Genomic DNA, 15,836 nt, shown 5'->3' with positions numbered 1-15,836 from the left:
TGACAGTGCTTCCGAGGTTCTTGTTCCTTTTTCAGTGCCTGCCCATATTTATCCCCAGGGCCTTCTTTAGGAGAGTGACTAGCAGTATTCTGAGTTTTGTGTGGGCACATGGGACTCTGAGAGTGAGGAGGGTGTTCCTGGAGCGAGGAAGGGATGGAGGTGGGCTGGCACTGCCCAACCTTCTGGGGTACTATTGGGCAGCCAATGTGTCAATGGTGCGTAAATGGGTGATGGAGGGGGGAGGGGCGGCGTGGAAAAGAACGGAGATGGCGTCATGTAGAGGTACGAGCCTGGGTGCCATGGTAACGGCACCGTTGCCGCTCTCCCCTAAGAGGTTTACCACGAGCCCGGTGGTGGCAGCGACCCTAAGAATCTGGGAACAATGGAGACGGCATCGGGGGGAAACAGGGGGCTCGATGGAGGCTCCACTGGGTGGCAACCATCGGTTCATCCCGGGGAACACGGATGGGGGATTCAGGGGGTGGCAAAGGGCGGGCATCAGCAAATTGAGGGACCTGTTTATTGGCGGGAGGTTTGCGGGCCTGGGGGAACTGGAAGATAAATTTGGCCTTCCCCAGGGGAACATGTTCAGATACCTGCAGGTAAAGGCGTTTGCTAGGCGACAGGTAGAGGGATTCCCTTTGCTGCCCTCGCAGGGGACGATGGACAGAGTGCTTTCAGGGGTGTGGGTAGGAGAGGGGAAGGTGTCTGACATCTATAAGGTAATGCAGGAGGTGGAGGAGTCGTCAGTGGAGGAGCTGAAGGCTAAAGGGGAGGAGGAACTCGGGGAGCAGATAGAGGACGGGACTTGGGCGGATGCCTTGGAGAGAGTCAACTCTTCCTCCTCATGTGCGAGGCTTAGTCTCATCCAATTTAAGATGCTGCACCGGGCCCACATGTCCGGGACTAGGACGAGTAGGTTCTTCGGGGGTGCGGACAGGTGCACCAGATGTTCGGGGAGTCCTGCGAACCACGCCCATATGTTCTGGGCATGCCCAGCACTGGAAGAATTCTGGAAGGGGGTGGCGGGGACGGTGTCGAGGGTGGTTGGATCCAGGGTCAAACCAGGGTGGGGACTCGCGATTTTTGGAGTTGCGGTAGAGCCGGGAGTGCAGGAGGCGAAAGAGGCCGGTGTCCTGGCCTTTGCGTCCCTAGTAGCCCGTCGAAGGATTCTGTTACAATGGAGTGTGGAGACCTGGATCAGTGACATGGCGGGATTTATAAAATTGGAAAAGGTCAAATTTGCCCTGAGAGGATCAATACAAGGGTTCTATAAACGATGGCAGCCTTTTCTGGACTTCCTGGCTCAGAGATAGGTAACTGGGTCAATAGCAGCAGCAACCCGGGGGGGGGGGGGGGGGGGGTTGCATTATTGTAGTGTTTATTCTGTAACTTTATAGTGTGTTAATTTGCGTTGTTGTTAAAATGCTGGGTTGTTCATGGGGATGGGGCGAATGTATATGATTGTTAATATTATTGTTATTTTCGGTATTTTACTAAGGTGCGTCAATGTTGTATAAAATCAAAATTTCTCAATAAAAATTATTTAAAAAAAAAAGATCCTTTGACTGACTGGCTTTTTTACTATATTTTTTCAAATAAATTTCATGTACCCAATTTTTGTTTTCCAATTAAAGGGCAATTCAGTGTGGCCAATCCACCTAACCTGCACGTAGAATCATAGAATTTACAGTGCAGATGAAGGCCATTTGGCCCATCGAGTCTGCTTCGGCCCTTGGAAAGACCACCCCACATAAGCCTACACCTTCACCCTGTCCCTACACCTACATCCGATCCCCGTAACCCCACCTAAGGGCAATTTAGCATAGCCAATCCACTTAACCTGCACATCTTTGGACTGTGGTAGGAAACTGGAGCACCCAGAGGAAACCCACGCAGACACGGGGAGAAAGTGCAGACTCCGCACAGGCAATGACCCAAGCTGGGAGTCGAACCTGGGACCCTGGAGCTGTGAAGCAACTGTGCTAACCACTGTGTTATTGTGCTGCCCATCCTTGGGTTGTGGGGGTGAAACCCACACAGAGGGAGAATGTGCAAACTCCACACGGACAGTGACCCGAGGCCACGATCGAACCCAAATCCTCAGTGCCATAGGCAGCAGTGCTAACCACTGCACCAGCATGCCACCCTAACTCAACCTGAAATGTTAACCGTTTCTAAAAGGTATTGAAAGTTGCTAAAGCATCTGGTATGGCATTTTCTACTTCATTTCATATTTTCAAATAATTTTTTCTCTTTTTCATTGGACAATAAAGTGTTTTACCTTAATTGACCATCTTGTGTTTTATAAGTGCTCTTGTAAAAGCCGTGGAAGCTTTCTGACAGATTGGCAATGTAGTCAATATTAATCAAGTGTGTGGCTCCAGAAGACAGGGGTTCACCAGCCTGAAGTGCAATTTGCTCAAATGGTGGGTATTCCAAAAGATGCAAGTCGCTTTCTGATCCAATTGTTCCATCCTCTTTCACTGGTACAATGTATGCCTTAATGATTTCCAGGTTTTTGCTGTGCAGAATTATGGAGTTTGTATCTGATTTAACAAAAACTTCAATTCTCACCGATGCAGAAAATTTCAAAGTGGTCAAGTTTGGGTGTATAAGCAGGTCATAATGCACTGGAACAACGCTTCCAGGCAATCTCATCTTGTTCCAGGGATATGTCTGTCCATCTGATGTGAGTGGGAAATCTGGTGCCTCTTCACTCGTCTGGTTATGTTTTAAGGTGCCTGCTATTGAAAGGGTGATGAAAGTTGCAAGAAGTCCAATTAATTTTAAGCAGCTAATGCTTGCCATCTGGAAATTAGTTGCTGAGGTGCCGTCACCTTGCGTGGATTTTAAGGAACTTTGCAGTTTTTCTGTTTTGTTCAGAATAGTTTCAGTTCTAAGTCAAATTGTTCCTCCTTTGATGTCTTTTCAGTTACTTGCTTTTTACAAATGAAGCATACTGAAAACAACAATGTCCTGTATGAAGAAAAATAAGCATACATAAATTAGCAACTGTAGTCAATACCTATCTACAGTGAACATCTTATGAACATTGTTGATAGCATACCAATAAGAACATAGGAACAGGAACAGCCCCTCTAGCCTGTTTGAATATTCAGGGATCATGGTTGATGTGAATCTCAATTACACTTAATTATCACAGTATTGTATTTGAGGAAAAACACTTAATTTAATCTGATATTGCAATCACTTCAGAAGTTACAAGACAATATGCCCGATTGTGTCTACAGCATGCTCATATTAATTCAAAGTTGATGTTACTCAAAAATTCAAGTTAACCTGTTGATTGAATTAAGGAATTTTAATAAAACAGACTGGCCATGAAAATAGTAACTCCTACAGAAGTGTGTCAGAATCACAATGTGTGATTAACCTGCACTTATTGCTTCTGATGTAGTCAGTGAACAATTTGTGTTGCCTACTATTCTAAATGGTTGTAAGATACAGCCCAGTGCTCAGCGTGCTGCTGAATGACTGCGCATCTGAACAGGGAGTGCAAAATCCTAAGAAACTAGTTTGAATTATTTAAAGTCAGCCTGTATCTCTTAAAGGTGTGTTGCGACTGAAACAGATGCTGGAAGGTATTGCAAAGTAATTTTCACCTGGAAAAGACAAAAAAATGGTGCAACATTGTATAGAGCGGGCTCCAAGATTTTCTGACGCTGCACTGGAGGTCTAGGTGGAGTGGAGGAGAGATATGATCGATGCATAGCGGAGCAGGAGGGACTTCAAAAAAATTCTGCAATGGCAGTGGGATCAGATACCTGTGGCTAGGGCTGTGCTCTAGGCCCACCCATACAAAGCCAGCGATAACTTTGTTAACCTGTTTTAAAAAAAGGTCCGCAGAATAAAGATGGGGGGACACTGGAACACAAACAGGAATCTCGGAAGGACCGTCATCTTCACCCTCTGGACCCTCCCCCAGGGACCATTGTTAAAGGCAACAGGGTTTTCTGGATGGCATTTGGGAGACGTGGAAACCCACACTTTGCCTTGCAGCTGGTCCTCTCACCCCCTCGGGGGAACAGGGTGTCCCATCTTATGCCTAGAGCACAGCCCTACTGTCCTGGGTACAGTGGCACAGGAATTTTAATGACTTCACGCGAGTTGAGTGAATGTGTTGTCAAATGCCTACACCACTGGCCACACACTCAATGCACCACATCTGCATCACTCATCTGCCAGCAACGTCTACCAATTAGAAATTATTCAGAGGATGCAAATTAACGGGAAAAGTTCCAAGTGTCATTTCGGGCATGGCATCCTGAGCGTTTCCCGTCAGCTGAGCCTGTACTTGACAGCACAAAGTGCCGAAAATTAGCCCCAATGAATGTCATACTGCTACTGCCTGTCCCACATGCTGATTTGTTGGTTCATGCCTAGTAGCTCCCTGCTAACAAGGAGGAGCTGCTTTTAAATGCCAGTACATAGCCATGGTACCATGAAGATCTGCCCCACACTTTGGGGATGCTGACCTGGCCAGGCCTCTGGATGCCATAGAGACAAGATGGGACGCCCTGTTCCCCCGAGGATGTGAGAGGACCAGCTGCAAGGCAAAGTGTGGGTTTCCACATCTCCCAAATGCCATCCAGCAAACCCTGTTGCCTTTAACAATGGTTAACAAAGTTATCACTGGCTTTGTATGGGTGGGCAAGACACCGTGAGTAAAAAAGGGGATGCTTGAGCGGAGCCAGGGAGAGGGCAGGCTGGCGCTACCAAACTTCAGTAATTATTATTGGGCGGCGAATATAGCCATGATCAGGAAGTGGGTGGAGGGTCGGCATGGGAGCGTATGGAGGCGGCCTCATGTAAGGGCACCAGTCTGGGGGCATTGATAACGGCGCCTCTGCCGTTCCCGCCGACACGGTACTCCACCAGCCTCGTGGTGGTGGCAGCCCCGAGAGTCTGGGGGCAATGGAGGAAGCATGTGGGAGCGGAGGGAGCATATGTCTGGTCTCCAATCTGCAATAATCACCGGTTTACCCCAGGAAGGATGGACGGGGGTTTTTGGAGATGGCAAAGGGCAGGAATTGAGAGGATGGGGGATATGTTTATAGAAAGGAGCTTTCTTAGCTTGAGGGACCTGGAGGAGAAATTTGGATTGGCAAGGGGAAACCAATTCAGGTACATCCAGGTGCGGGACGTCCTACGTAGGCAGGTCTCAACCTTCCCGCTCCTACCACCAAGGGGGATACAGGATAGGGTAGTTTCCAGAGTGTGCGTGGGAGAAGGGAGGTCTCTGGCATCTATAAGGAAATCGGGTCAGAGGACATGCAGACTGAGGAGCTGAAGCGCAAGTGAGCAAGAGGAGTTAGGAGGAGAGATAGAGGATGGTCTCTGGGCGGATGTGTTGAGTAGAGTCAACGCGTCCACAACATGCGCCAGGCTCAGCCTGATACAGTTTAAGGTCGTTCACCAGGCTCACATGACAGTGACCCAGATGAGCAGGTTCTTTGGTGTAGAAGATAGGTGTGCAAGGTGTGTGGGTGTGGGGGGTCCAGCGAACCATGTCCACATGTTTTGGACATCCCCAAAGCTCAGGGGATTCTGACAGGGGTTTGCAGACGTCATGTCCACGGTGTTAAAAACAAGGGTGGCACCGAGTCCAGAGGTGGCGATTTTCAGGGTGTCAGAAGATCCGGGGATCCAGGAGGAGAAAGAGGCAGATGTTCTGGCCTTTGCTTCCCTGGTAGCCCGGAGATGGATATCATTAGCTTGGAGGGACTCAAAGCCCCCAATGTCGGAGACCTGGCTCTCTGACTTGGCTAGCTTTCTCTGTCTGGAGAAACTAAAGTTCGTCTTGAGAGGGTCAATGTTAGGGTTCGCCTGGAGATGGCAACCGTTCATCGACTTCTCTGCAGAAATCTAATTGTCAGCAGAAGGGGGGGGAGGAGTTAGTTTAGCTTAGAGTAGGGGAATAATAAAGATGGGACCGGTAAGGGAGGAAGCAGGCTCTTTGCACTATGTTTATAGACTCGTGTACATTGTTTATTTTGTTGTTGTAAAACCAAAAAAATACCTCAATAAAATGTTTATTAAAAAAAAACAATGGTCCCTGGTAGGAGAGGAGTTCTTCTTTGCCCGATCAAATGACCTGGCACCAGGAAGGGGGTGGCCACTGAAATTAACCCCACTGCTCTTACCTCCAACTCCCTCACCCTTCTCTCTCTCTCTTAAAAAACCCTTCCCCACAACTCCCAAACTCCGCTTACTCAACTGTGTCCAATGATCCAACGCCTAGCATGGGAAAATCCTCAGAGCAGTACCGGCAGCCACCACTGCCTCCAATGGCACTGTCGGCCCCGATTATCCAGCAGCTCTCAGGAAGTAGGATTTCCGGTGCCGAGGTCCAAATCCCAGGCAAGGCCCAATGCTGATCAGTTAACTGTCGCACAGTTACTTAATTTGATTGGGCTCCTGCACAGAAGTGACATGGGGTTCCCACCAGTTCTCCATCCAGTGGGCCAGACTCCTGTTGCCCACATTAAATCCAGCCAAATGTGGCTAGGTGATATGATAGAATGCGCAAGTGTAACTTCAAAAACTCCGAATCAATCGACTAGTAGATAGACCACAAAGTAGAGTTCATTAGTCAGGAGAAGAAAAAAATATGAAGAGAGAGAGAGGAGAGTTAAATAAATTGAAAATGTTATTTTGGTTTAGAACTGTGTTCTTTTACTGATCATGAGCGGAAAATCCCCAAGTAAGTTGATGCTGGTTGACTGCTATGTTCTCACTGGCTTGCACGGAATGCCTCAGCTCTGATGCACCAATCATAAAGCGTTCATGAAATTTGGCCTTGCTGGTGAGGGTGAGGGTGTGATTGCAATTCTGAGAACAATGTGAGGAATAAAATTAATACATTTTTAAAAATAACATTTCAAGCAGAGAATGGCAATGGTAGGGTACAGTTGACCAGGGCAGAAATTATACGTTCCACCAGATTGAGTAAACTGCAAATTGACTGAATGCCACAAACATGCAGCCTGGCCCCATTTGCAATATGGTTCAGGTTTATAGAACGCCGTATTTTATTTTTGTTTTAAATATTTTTATTATAGGCATTTTGCATATGTACATAGAAATATCAGAAAACTAAAAACCCACAAGAACAAAAATCACAGGCACACAACAACCCCTAAATCCAAGCCCACACGTCTCCCCACTCCCTTAGTTTTTCCCCCTTATCTCCCCCCACAAACAATGAAAAACAAACTCCAAAACCACCCACCCACCCCACGCCACTGACACCTTAATTCACTTTGAAGAAATCAATGAACGGCTTGCACCTCTGGGTGATCCCCTTCTCTGCTCCCCATTAGGCAGACTCTGCTTGGTTGGCGTGACCTTCACCAAGTGCAGGAATTCTGCCGAGTGGCTCAACCACACCACAGCCTTTGGCGGCTCTGATTCCGCCAGCTGAACAAAATCCATCTCCGGGCTTTTAGGGAGGCAAAGGTCAAGACATCTCTCCCCACCGGAACTCCCAGATCTTCCAACATTCTAAATATTGCCACCTCCGGACTCGAGGCCACCCCTACACCCAGAATCCCGGACGTGACATCTGAGAACACCTGCCAGAACCCCCTTAGCTTTGGACAAGCCCAGTTCATGTGGACGTGATTCGCGGGGCCCACGCACACCGTCCACAACTATCCTCCATCCCTGCAAAGAATTGGTTCATCCTCACCACCGTCATGTGGGCCCTATGTACCACCCTAAATTGGATGAGGCTTAACCTTGTGCACAACGAGGATGCGTTCACCCTCCGCATGGCTTTCTTCACGTCCTGGTCCTCACCTCCCCCATCCCCACAACTCCTCCTCCCATTTGCGCTTGATCCCTTCCACCGGAGAGCCCTCCCTCGCCATCAACTCTCTATAAATGTCTGACACTCCCCCCTCACCAATGTCATCCTCGGACTGCAGCTTATCTTGCAACACCAGAGGCGACAGCCCCAGGAATGATGGCACCTCTCTTCTCACAAAGTTCCTCACCTGCAGGTATCTGAAGCCATTTCCCTCAGGCAACTCTTACAATTCCTCCAGGCCTTAAAATTTGTCCACTACAAACAAGGTCCTGAAATACTCTATTTCACCGCCACCCCAGAACCTTGCATACAGCTCCGCCGGCACAAACCTGTGATTATCGCATATCAGTGCCCACAGCGACATGTCCTCCAGCCCAAAGCGTTGCTTGCACTGGTTCCAAACTCGCAACATTGAGACCACCACCAGGCTCAGGGAATATAAAACTGGCAAAATCGGAAGGAGCACCAATAAGTGCCCTTAAGCAGTTTTGTGAACAGTTTTGGGCCCCGTATCTAAGGACAGATGTGCTGGCCTTGGAAAGGGTCCAGAGGAGGTTCACAAGAATGATCCTTGGAATGAAGAACTTCTCATATGAGGAACAGTTGAGGACTCTGGGTCTGTACTCGTTGGAGTTTAGAAGGATGAGGGGGGATATTATTGAAACTTACAGGATACTGCAAGGCCTGGATAGAGTGGACGTGGAGAGGATGTTTCCACTTATAGGAAACACAAGAAACAGAGGACACCATCAAAGACTAAAGGGACTGTGGTGAATGTGTAACCACTATAATTCACACTGTACATTACGGTGTCCCTGTGGGCTCCACCTGTGAGCCATTGCGCGGCTCTGCCCACAGGGGGAGATTAGGAGCATGTACAGGGCTCCGCCAAGTGCTGGGGCCCTGCGAATCCGCCTCCAGTTCAGCACATTCGCAGGCAGGCTCAGTTGTAAGCCGATTAAAGCCACAGTTTACTCCAACTCGTGTCTCTGGTTGAATTGATGGTCGCATCAATTTAATCGGCTTAAAGAACCACTATGGAATCAGCCCTCAAACCTAACTGACTGGAACGCGATCCACAGGCCGCAGAGGCAAAGGACATTATTTTGCATTGGCTTTGGCGCTTCAAGGCCTACCTGGCTGCGTCGACGATCTCCTGTTACAGATGAACAGAAACTAAGTCTTCTCCACGCACGGGTGAGCCATCGTATTTCTACTCAACTTAATGAAGCTGACTCCTACACCGAGGCCCTCGCAATGCTCGACCGCCTCTACGTGCGGCCCGTGAGCGAAGTCTACGCGTGACACATCTTCACAACTCGTCGCCAGCGCCCTGGGGAGTCGCTAGATGACTATCTGCGTGACCTCAAAGCCCGAGCACGCGACTGTAACTTCCAGGCCATGACAGCCTCTCAGCACATGGAACTCGCCGTCCGAGACGTGTCCGTTGCGGGGGTCCGATCAAATTATGTGCGGCAGCGTCTTCTTGAAAAAGGGGCCCAGGACCTGGAGGACACGGTAAAGCCTAACTGCGTTCCCGGCCGATCACACGACCCCATCGTGGACCCCCGACTAATGGCTGCCCCAGGCCTGCGCCACGCGGCCACCCGCCCACCACGGGAGGACTATCGTGACATTTCTGCGGCCAGCCCCAACATACCCGACAGCAATGCCCGGCCCGCAACGCGATCTGAAGCAGCTGCGGGCGAAAAGGGCACTTCGCTAAGGGATGCCTGGCCAAATCCAACAACTCTAACCCCAGCTCGAACACTCGTTCCTCCGACTCTCAGGCTCGCAGACTCCGTAACGTGGCAGCGTGTCTGCCGACTCTGCCTCCGTACAACTTGTGCGACTCACGGGGGCCGCCATCTTGGCCATCCTCCCCTATGCAGCCGGCCGCGTGCGATCCATGGGGGCGGCCATCTTGGACGTCATCTTCCTCGCAGCCCGCCACGTGCGAGCAAAGGGGGCCGCCATCTTGGCCATCACCCGCTACCCAACTCGAACAGTCATCGCGGGGCCACTCCAGCATCGCCGACCACGCCGCCGTCTACCCTCAACTCAGCGCCATCACCTTGGACCAGTCACGGCCTAGGCACCTCAAAAGCTCCATGATGGCCGTCAGGATCAACGGTCACAAGACACCGTGCCTCTTCGACTCCGGGAGCACCGAGAGCTTCGTTCACCCGGATCTGGTAAGGCGCTGTTCGCTCCCAGTATTCCCAACGCGGCAAACAATCTCTCTCGCCTCGGGGTCGCACTCAATCCAAATACAAGGGCGCACCTCAGCGACTCTAACGATACAGGGCGGCAATTATACGAATTTCAAATTGTCCGTGCTCCCAGACCTCTGTGCCCCGCTCCTCCTAAGACTGGATTTCCAGTGTAACCTCAGGATCCTCACACTCAGCTTCGGCAGGCCCCTGCCCCCTCTCACTATATGCAGCCTAGCAACCCTGAAAGTCGACCCCCCCCCCCTCACTATTCGCTAACCTCACCGCCAACTGCAAGCCAGTGGCCACTCGTAGCAGGAGGTATAGTCTGCAGGACAGAGTGTTCATCAGATCTGAAGTCCGGCACCTATTGCGTGAAGGAGTCATAGAGGCCAGTAACAGCCCTTGGAGAGCTCAGGTGGTGGTCGGCAAAACCGGGGAAAAGCTCCGGATGATGGTGGATTACAGCCAGACCATTAACCGGTTCACGCACCTTGAAGTGTACCCCCTCCCCCGGATTGCGGACATGGTAAACCAGATCGTATAGTACCGTGTGTTCTCCACGGTGGATCTGAAGTCCGCATACCATCAGCTCCCAATCCGCCCGGAGAACCGCGACTACACGGCGTTCCAGGCAGACGGCCGCCTCTTCCATTTCCTCCGTGTCCCCTTTGGCGTCACAAACGGGGTTTCGGTGTTCCAAGGAGCAATGGACCGAATGGTGGACCAGTACGGGCTGCGGGCCACTTTCCTGTACTTGGATAATGTCACCATCTGCGGCCATGATCAGCAGGACCACGACGCCAATCTCCACCGATTTCTCCAGACCGCCCAAAAGCTCAACCTCACCTATAATAAGGAGAAATGCGTTTTCCGCACCACCAGGCTAGTCATCCTCGGCTACGTCGTGGAAAACAGATCCTAGGACCCGACCCTGACCGTATGCGCCCCCTCTTACAACTCTCTCTCCCTCATTGTCCCAAGGCCCTCAAGGAGGTGTCTTGGATTTTTTCATACTATGCCCAGTGGGTCCCCCAGTATGCGGACAAAGCCCGCCCACTATGTAAGGCCACCCTCTTCCCACTGTCAGCCGAGGCTCGCCAGGCCTTCGACTGTATTAAGGTGGACATCGCTAAGGCCGCCATTAGTGCAATAGACGAGTCTGTCCTGTTCCAGGTGGAGAGTGACGCCTCAGGAGGTCGCTCTCGCTGCCACTCTGAACCAGGCAGGCAGGCCAGTAGCGTTCTTTTCCCGAACCCTCTCCTCTTCCGAACTTCGACACTCCTCAGTCGAAAAAGAAGCCCAAGCCATTGTGGAAGCCAGACGGCACTGGAGGCACTACCTCGCAGGTTGGACGTTTACCCTCATCACCAACCAAAGATCGGTTGCCTTCATGTTTGACAATTCGCAGCGGGGCAAGATCAAAAATAACAAGATCTTGAGGTGGAGGATCGAACTCTCCACCTACAATACGATATTGTATTTCGTCCTGGGAAGCTCACTGAGCCCCCAGATGCCCTGTCCCACAGCACATGCGCCAGCACACAAGACGACCGTCTTCAGGCGATCCACAATGACCTCTGCCATCCGGGGGTCACCCGGCTCTCCCATTACATCAAGGGCCGCAACCTGCCCTTCTCCACTGAGGAGGTGAAAGCCGTCACCAGAAATTGCTCGATCTGCACAGAGTGTAAACCGCACTTCTATAGACCAGACAAGGCCCACCTGGTAAAGGCATTCCGGCCCTTTGAACGCCTGAGCATCGATTTCAAAGGACCCCTCCCTTCAACTAATCGCAACATTTATTTCCTCAAAGTTATAGATGAATTCTCCCGTTTCCCATCCCGTGCCCCGATATGACCTCCCATACAGTTATCAGAGCCCTGCACAGTGTCTTCACCCTGTTCGGTTTCCCCAACTATGTCCACAGCGACAGGGGTTCGTACTTCATGAGCGACGAACTGCGTCAGTACCTGCTCAGTAAGGGCATCGCCTTGAGCAGGACTACCAGCTACAACCCCAGGGAGAATGGGCAGGTGGAGGGGGAGAGCGCGACGGTCTGGAAGACCGTCCTACTGACCCTACGGACCAGGAATCTCCCGACCTCCCACTGGCAGGAGGTCCTCCCCGATGAGCTCCATGCTATTAGGTTGGCCTTTGTACGGCCACGTATCAGACTCCTCATGATCGCCTATTTGCCTTCCCTGGGGGAACTACTACAGGGGTCTCGCTTCCGCCCTGGTTGAGGACACTGGGCCCTGTCCTCCTCCGAAAACACGTTCGGACACACAAGACCGAGCCCCTGGTAGAGAGGATCCAACTCCTGCATTCAAACCCCCACTTCACGTTTGTTGAACACCCCGATGGCCGACAGGACACCGTTTCCCTCCGGGACCTGGCACCCGCAGGCTCTACTACCACTACCGCCAATGTACCTCCCACACTACACCCCACCCGACTTCCCATGCCCTGCGCCCCACGCTCCCTTCCACCCGCCACACCGGTTTGCAGGAACGAAGCTCAGGAAGAACCATCCCCGGACACGCACCAAACATCCTTCCACAGCCATCCGAAACGGCTGCAACACCAGTGCTTCGTCGGTTGCAACGCACGATTCGGGCACCGGGCAACCTGAACTTGTAGACCCGTCACCCCTGCCGGACTTGATTTTTTAAACAGGGGGTGAATGTGTAGCCACTATAATTCACACTGTACATTACTGTGTCCCTGTGGGTTTCATCTGTGAGCTATTGCGCGGCTCTGCCCACAGGGGGAGATGAGGAGCATGTACAGGGCTCCGCCCTTGGCTCTGCCCCCTACAGGAAGTATAAGTGTTGCGGTCCTGCGAGTCCGCCTCCAGTTCAGCACAGTCGCAGGTAGGCTCAGTTGTAAGCCGATTAAAGCCACAGTTTACTCCAACTTGTGTCTCTGGTTGAATTGATGGTCGCATCAGGGACGATCCTTTAAAATAGAGGGGAGGAGGAATTTCTTCAGCCACAGGGTGGTGAATCTGTGGACCTCTTTGCCGCAGAAGGCGGTGGAGGCCAAATCACTGAGTGCCTTTAAGACACAGATAGATAGGTTCTTGATTAATAAGGGGATCAGGGGTTATGGGGGGGAAGGCAGGAAAATGGGGATGAGAAAATACCTGCCATGATTGAATGGCGGAGCAGACTCAATGGGCCGAGTGGCCTAATTCTGCTCCTATGTCTTATGGTCTTAAACTCCCCCCTACACGACTCAGCCACCATCTGCTCCCACATCGACCCCTCCACTGCCCATTTCCAAACCACTGCGATATTTGCCGCCTAGTAATAGTTCATCAAACTTTGCAACGGCAGGCGCCAAAGCTCCGCCCCCCCGACTCCTTCCCCAAAAACACCCTCCTTACCATGGTCTTTCCCACCCACAAGAACTCCAAAATTATCCAATTCACCTTCCTAAAAAAGGACTTGGGTACAAAGATGAGGAGATTATGGATCCCGAACAAGAACCTGAGCAGTACCGTCATTTTAACCATCTGCACCCGCCCAGCCAGTGACAGCGGCAACACATCCCACCTCTTAAAGTTCGCCTTAATTCCCTCCACCAGTCGTGCAAAATTCAATTTATGCAGCTGTGTCACCTGAATCCCAAGATACCGAAAACTCACCCAAACGCCACTATCATCTAAACGACAACTTCCCAGCCGCCTTCCTGCCCCCTAGCATTAATCGGGAACACCTCACTTTTCCTCCATATTCAATTTATACCCGGGAAAACAACCAAATTTCCTCAAGATCTGCATAATCCTATCTAAGCTACCCACCGGGTCCGAAACGTATAACAGCAGATCATCCGCAAACAACGAGACTCTATGCTCAACCCTCCCCTCTCAATCCCTCTTCAACACCTCAATGTCTAAGTGCCATTGCCTACGGCTCTATTGCCAGAGCAGAAAGCAACAGTGCAAGTGGGCACCCCTTCCTCGTCCCCTGATGCAGCCCAAAGTACCCCAAACTTGTCCTATTCATCCGGACACTAGCCATCAGTGCCCTATACAGCAGCTGAACCAAATCCACAAATCCCTGGCCTAACCTGAACTGACCCAGCACCTCCAACAAATAGGCCCACTCCACCCGATCAAAAGCCTCCTCTGCATCTATCGCCACCATTGCTTCTACCGCCTGCCCTCCAAGGACATCATAATGACATTGAGCAACTTGAGCACATTTGCCGACAGCTACCGCCATTCACAAACCCCGTCTGGTCCTCCCTTAAGACCCCCCCCCCCGGCACACAGTCCTCTTTCCGCGACGCTAACACCTTTGCGAACAACTTTGCATCTACGTTTATCAGCAAAAACAGGCGGTACAACCCACACTCCTCTGGGTCCTTATCTTTCTTTAAGATCAGCGAATTGGATGCCTGCAACAATGTGGGGGTCGCGGAGTGGAGGTGGGTGGAGCTCCCCCCCTCCACCTCATTGTGCATCCCACGAGCAGGAGCCCCAACTCCGCACCAAACCTCTTGTAAGATTCAGTTAGGAACCCATCCAGCCCCAGGGCCTTCCCCGCCTGCATCACGCCTGCACAGTCCATCTCTTCCCTCAGCCCAATCGGGGCCCACAAGCACTACACCTTCTCCTCCACCACCCTTGTGAACTCCCGCCCATCCAAGAACCGCCTCATGCATTTCTCGCCAGGCCTCCAATGCATACTACCTCAAACACCCTATTCACCCCTTCTGGGACTGACACTACCTTGCATCTCTCATCCCGCACCCTACCAATCTCCCTCGTCACTGTCTGCTTACTCAGTTGGTGCACCAACGTCCTACTCGTATTTTCCCTATACGCGTATACTCCCCGTCTGGTCCTTCACAATTGCCCTACTGCCTTCCCCATGGACACCAACCCAAACTCCTACTGAGCCTCTGCATCTCCTTTAGTAGCCCCTCTTCCCACGCAACTGAATACCTCTAATCCACCCTCATAATCTCATCCACCAGCTACGCGCTCTCCTCTCATTCCACCCTCTCCCTCTGCACCCAAATTTGAGATAAATTTGTCCCTGACTACCTACCCAAGTGCCTCCCACAGCGTGGAGGACATGACCTCCCCCGTGTCATTCCGCTCCACATACCCTGCCCTCGTGCATACCCCCTCATCTGCCACCAAGCCCACGTCCAACCTCCACAATGGACGCTGGGCCTCCCCTTGAACCAAGGGAGGTAGGAGGTAGCCACGCCAAAGGTACTGGACAAGAATAGCTGGGTTACAGTCAGGGGAAAGAAAACTAACAGGCAGACAGTGCAGGGATCCCTCGTGGCCGTTCCCCTTCAAAACAAGTATACCGTTTTGGATGCTGTTGGGGGGGATGACCTACCGGGGGAAGGCCCCAGCGGCCAGGTCTCTGGCACAGAGCATGTGGATGAAGGTAAAGCAGTGGATGTAGTGTACATGGATTTTAGTAAGGCATTTGATAAGGTTCCCATGGTAGGCTTATGCATAAAGTAAGGAGGCATAGGATAGTGGGAAATTTGGCCAGTTGGATAACAAACTGGCTAACCGATAGAAGACAGAGAGTGGTGGTGGATGGCAAATATTCAGCCTGGAGCCCAGTTACCAGTGGCATACCGCAGGGATCAGTTCTGGGTCCTATGCTGTTTGTGATTTTCATTAACGACTTGGATGAGGGAGTTGAAGGGTGGGTCAGTAAATTTGCTGATGATACGAAGATTGGTGGAGTTGTGGATAGTGAGGAGGGCTGTTGTCGGCTTCAAAGAGACATAGATAGAATGCAGAGCTG

General features: G+C 51.3%; 1 protein-coding gene across 2 annotated transcripts in view; it reads right to left on the bottom strand.

Annotated features, from left to right (window-relative positions):
• LOC119970497 (endoplasmic reticulum aminopeptidase 1-like) overlaps window positions 1–15,836 on the bottom strand; it is a 111,909-nt gene that overhangs the window by 86,953 nt on the left and 9,120 nt on the right. For both annotated transcript variants that reach the window (XM_038805223.1, XM_038805221.1), the window contains exon 2: window positions 2,285–2,979. In XM_038805223.1, coding sequence (XP_038661151.1) covers window positions 2,285–2,811 — 527 coding nt within the window. In that variant the 5' untranslated portion in view covers window positions 2,812–2,979. The remainder of the gene's footprint in view (window positions 1–2,284; window positions 2,980–15,836) is intronic.

Source organism: Scyliorhinus canicula, chromosome 8 (assembly GCF_902713615.1).
Source record: "Scyliorhinus canicula chromosome 8, sScyCan1.1, whole genome shotgun sequence".
Lineage (NCBI taxonomy): Eukaryota > Metazoa > Chordata > Chondrichthyes > Carcharhiniformes > Scyliorhinidae > Scyliorhinus > Scyliorhinus canicula.
Note: the sequence above shows the minus strand (reverse complement) of the source record. Positions and strands in the feature narration are given on the sequence as shown.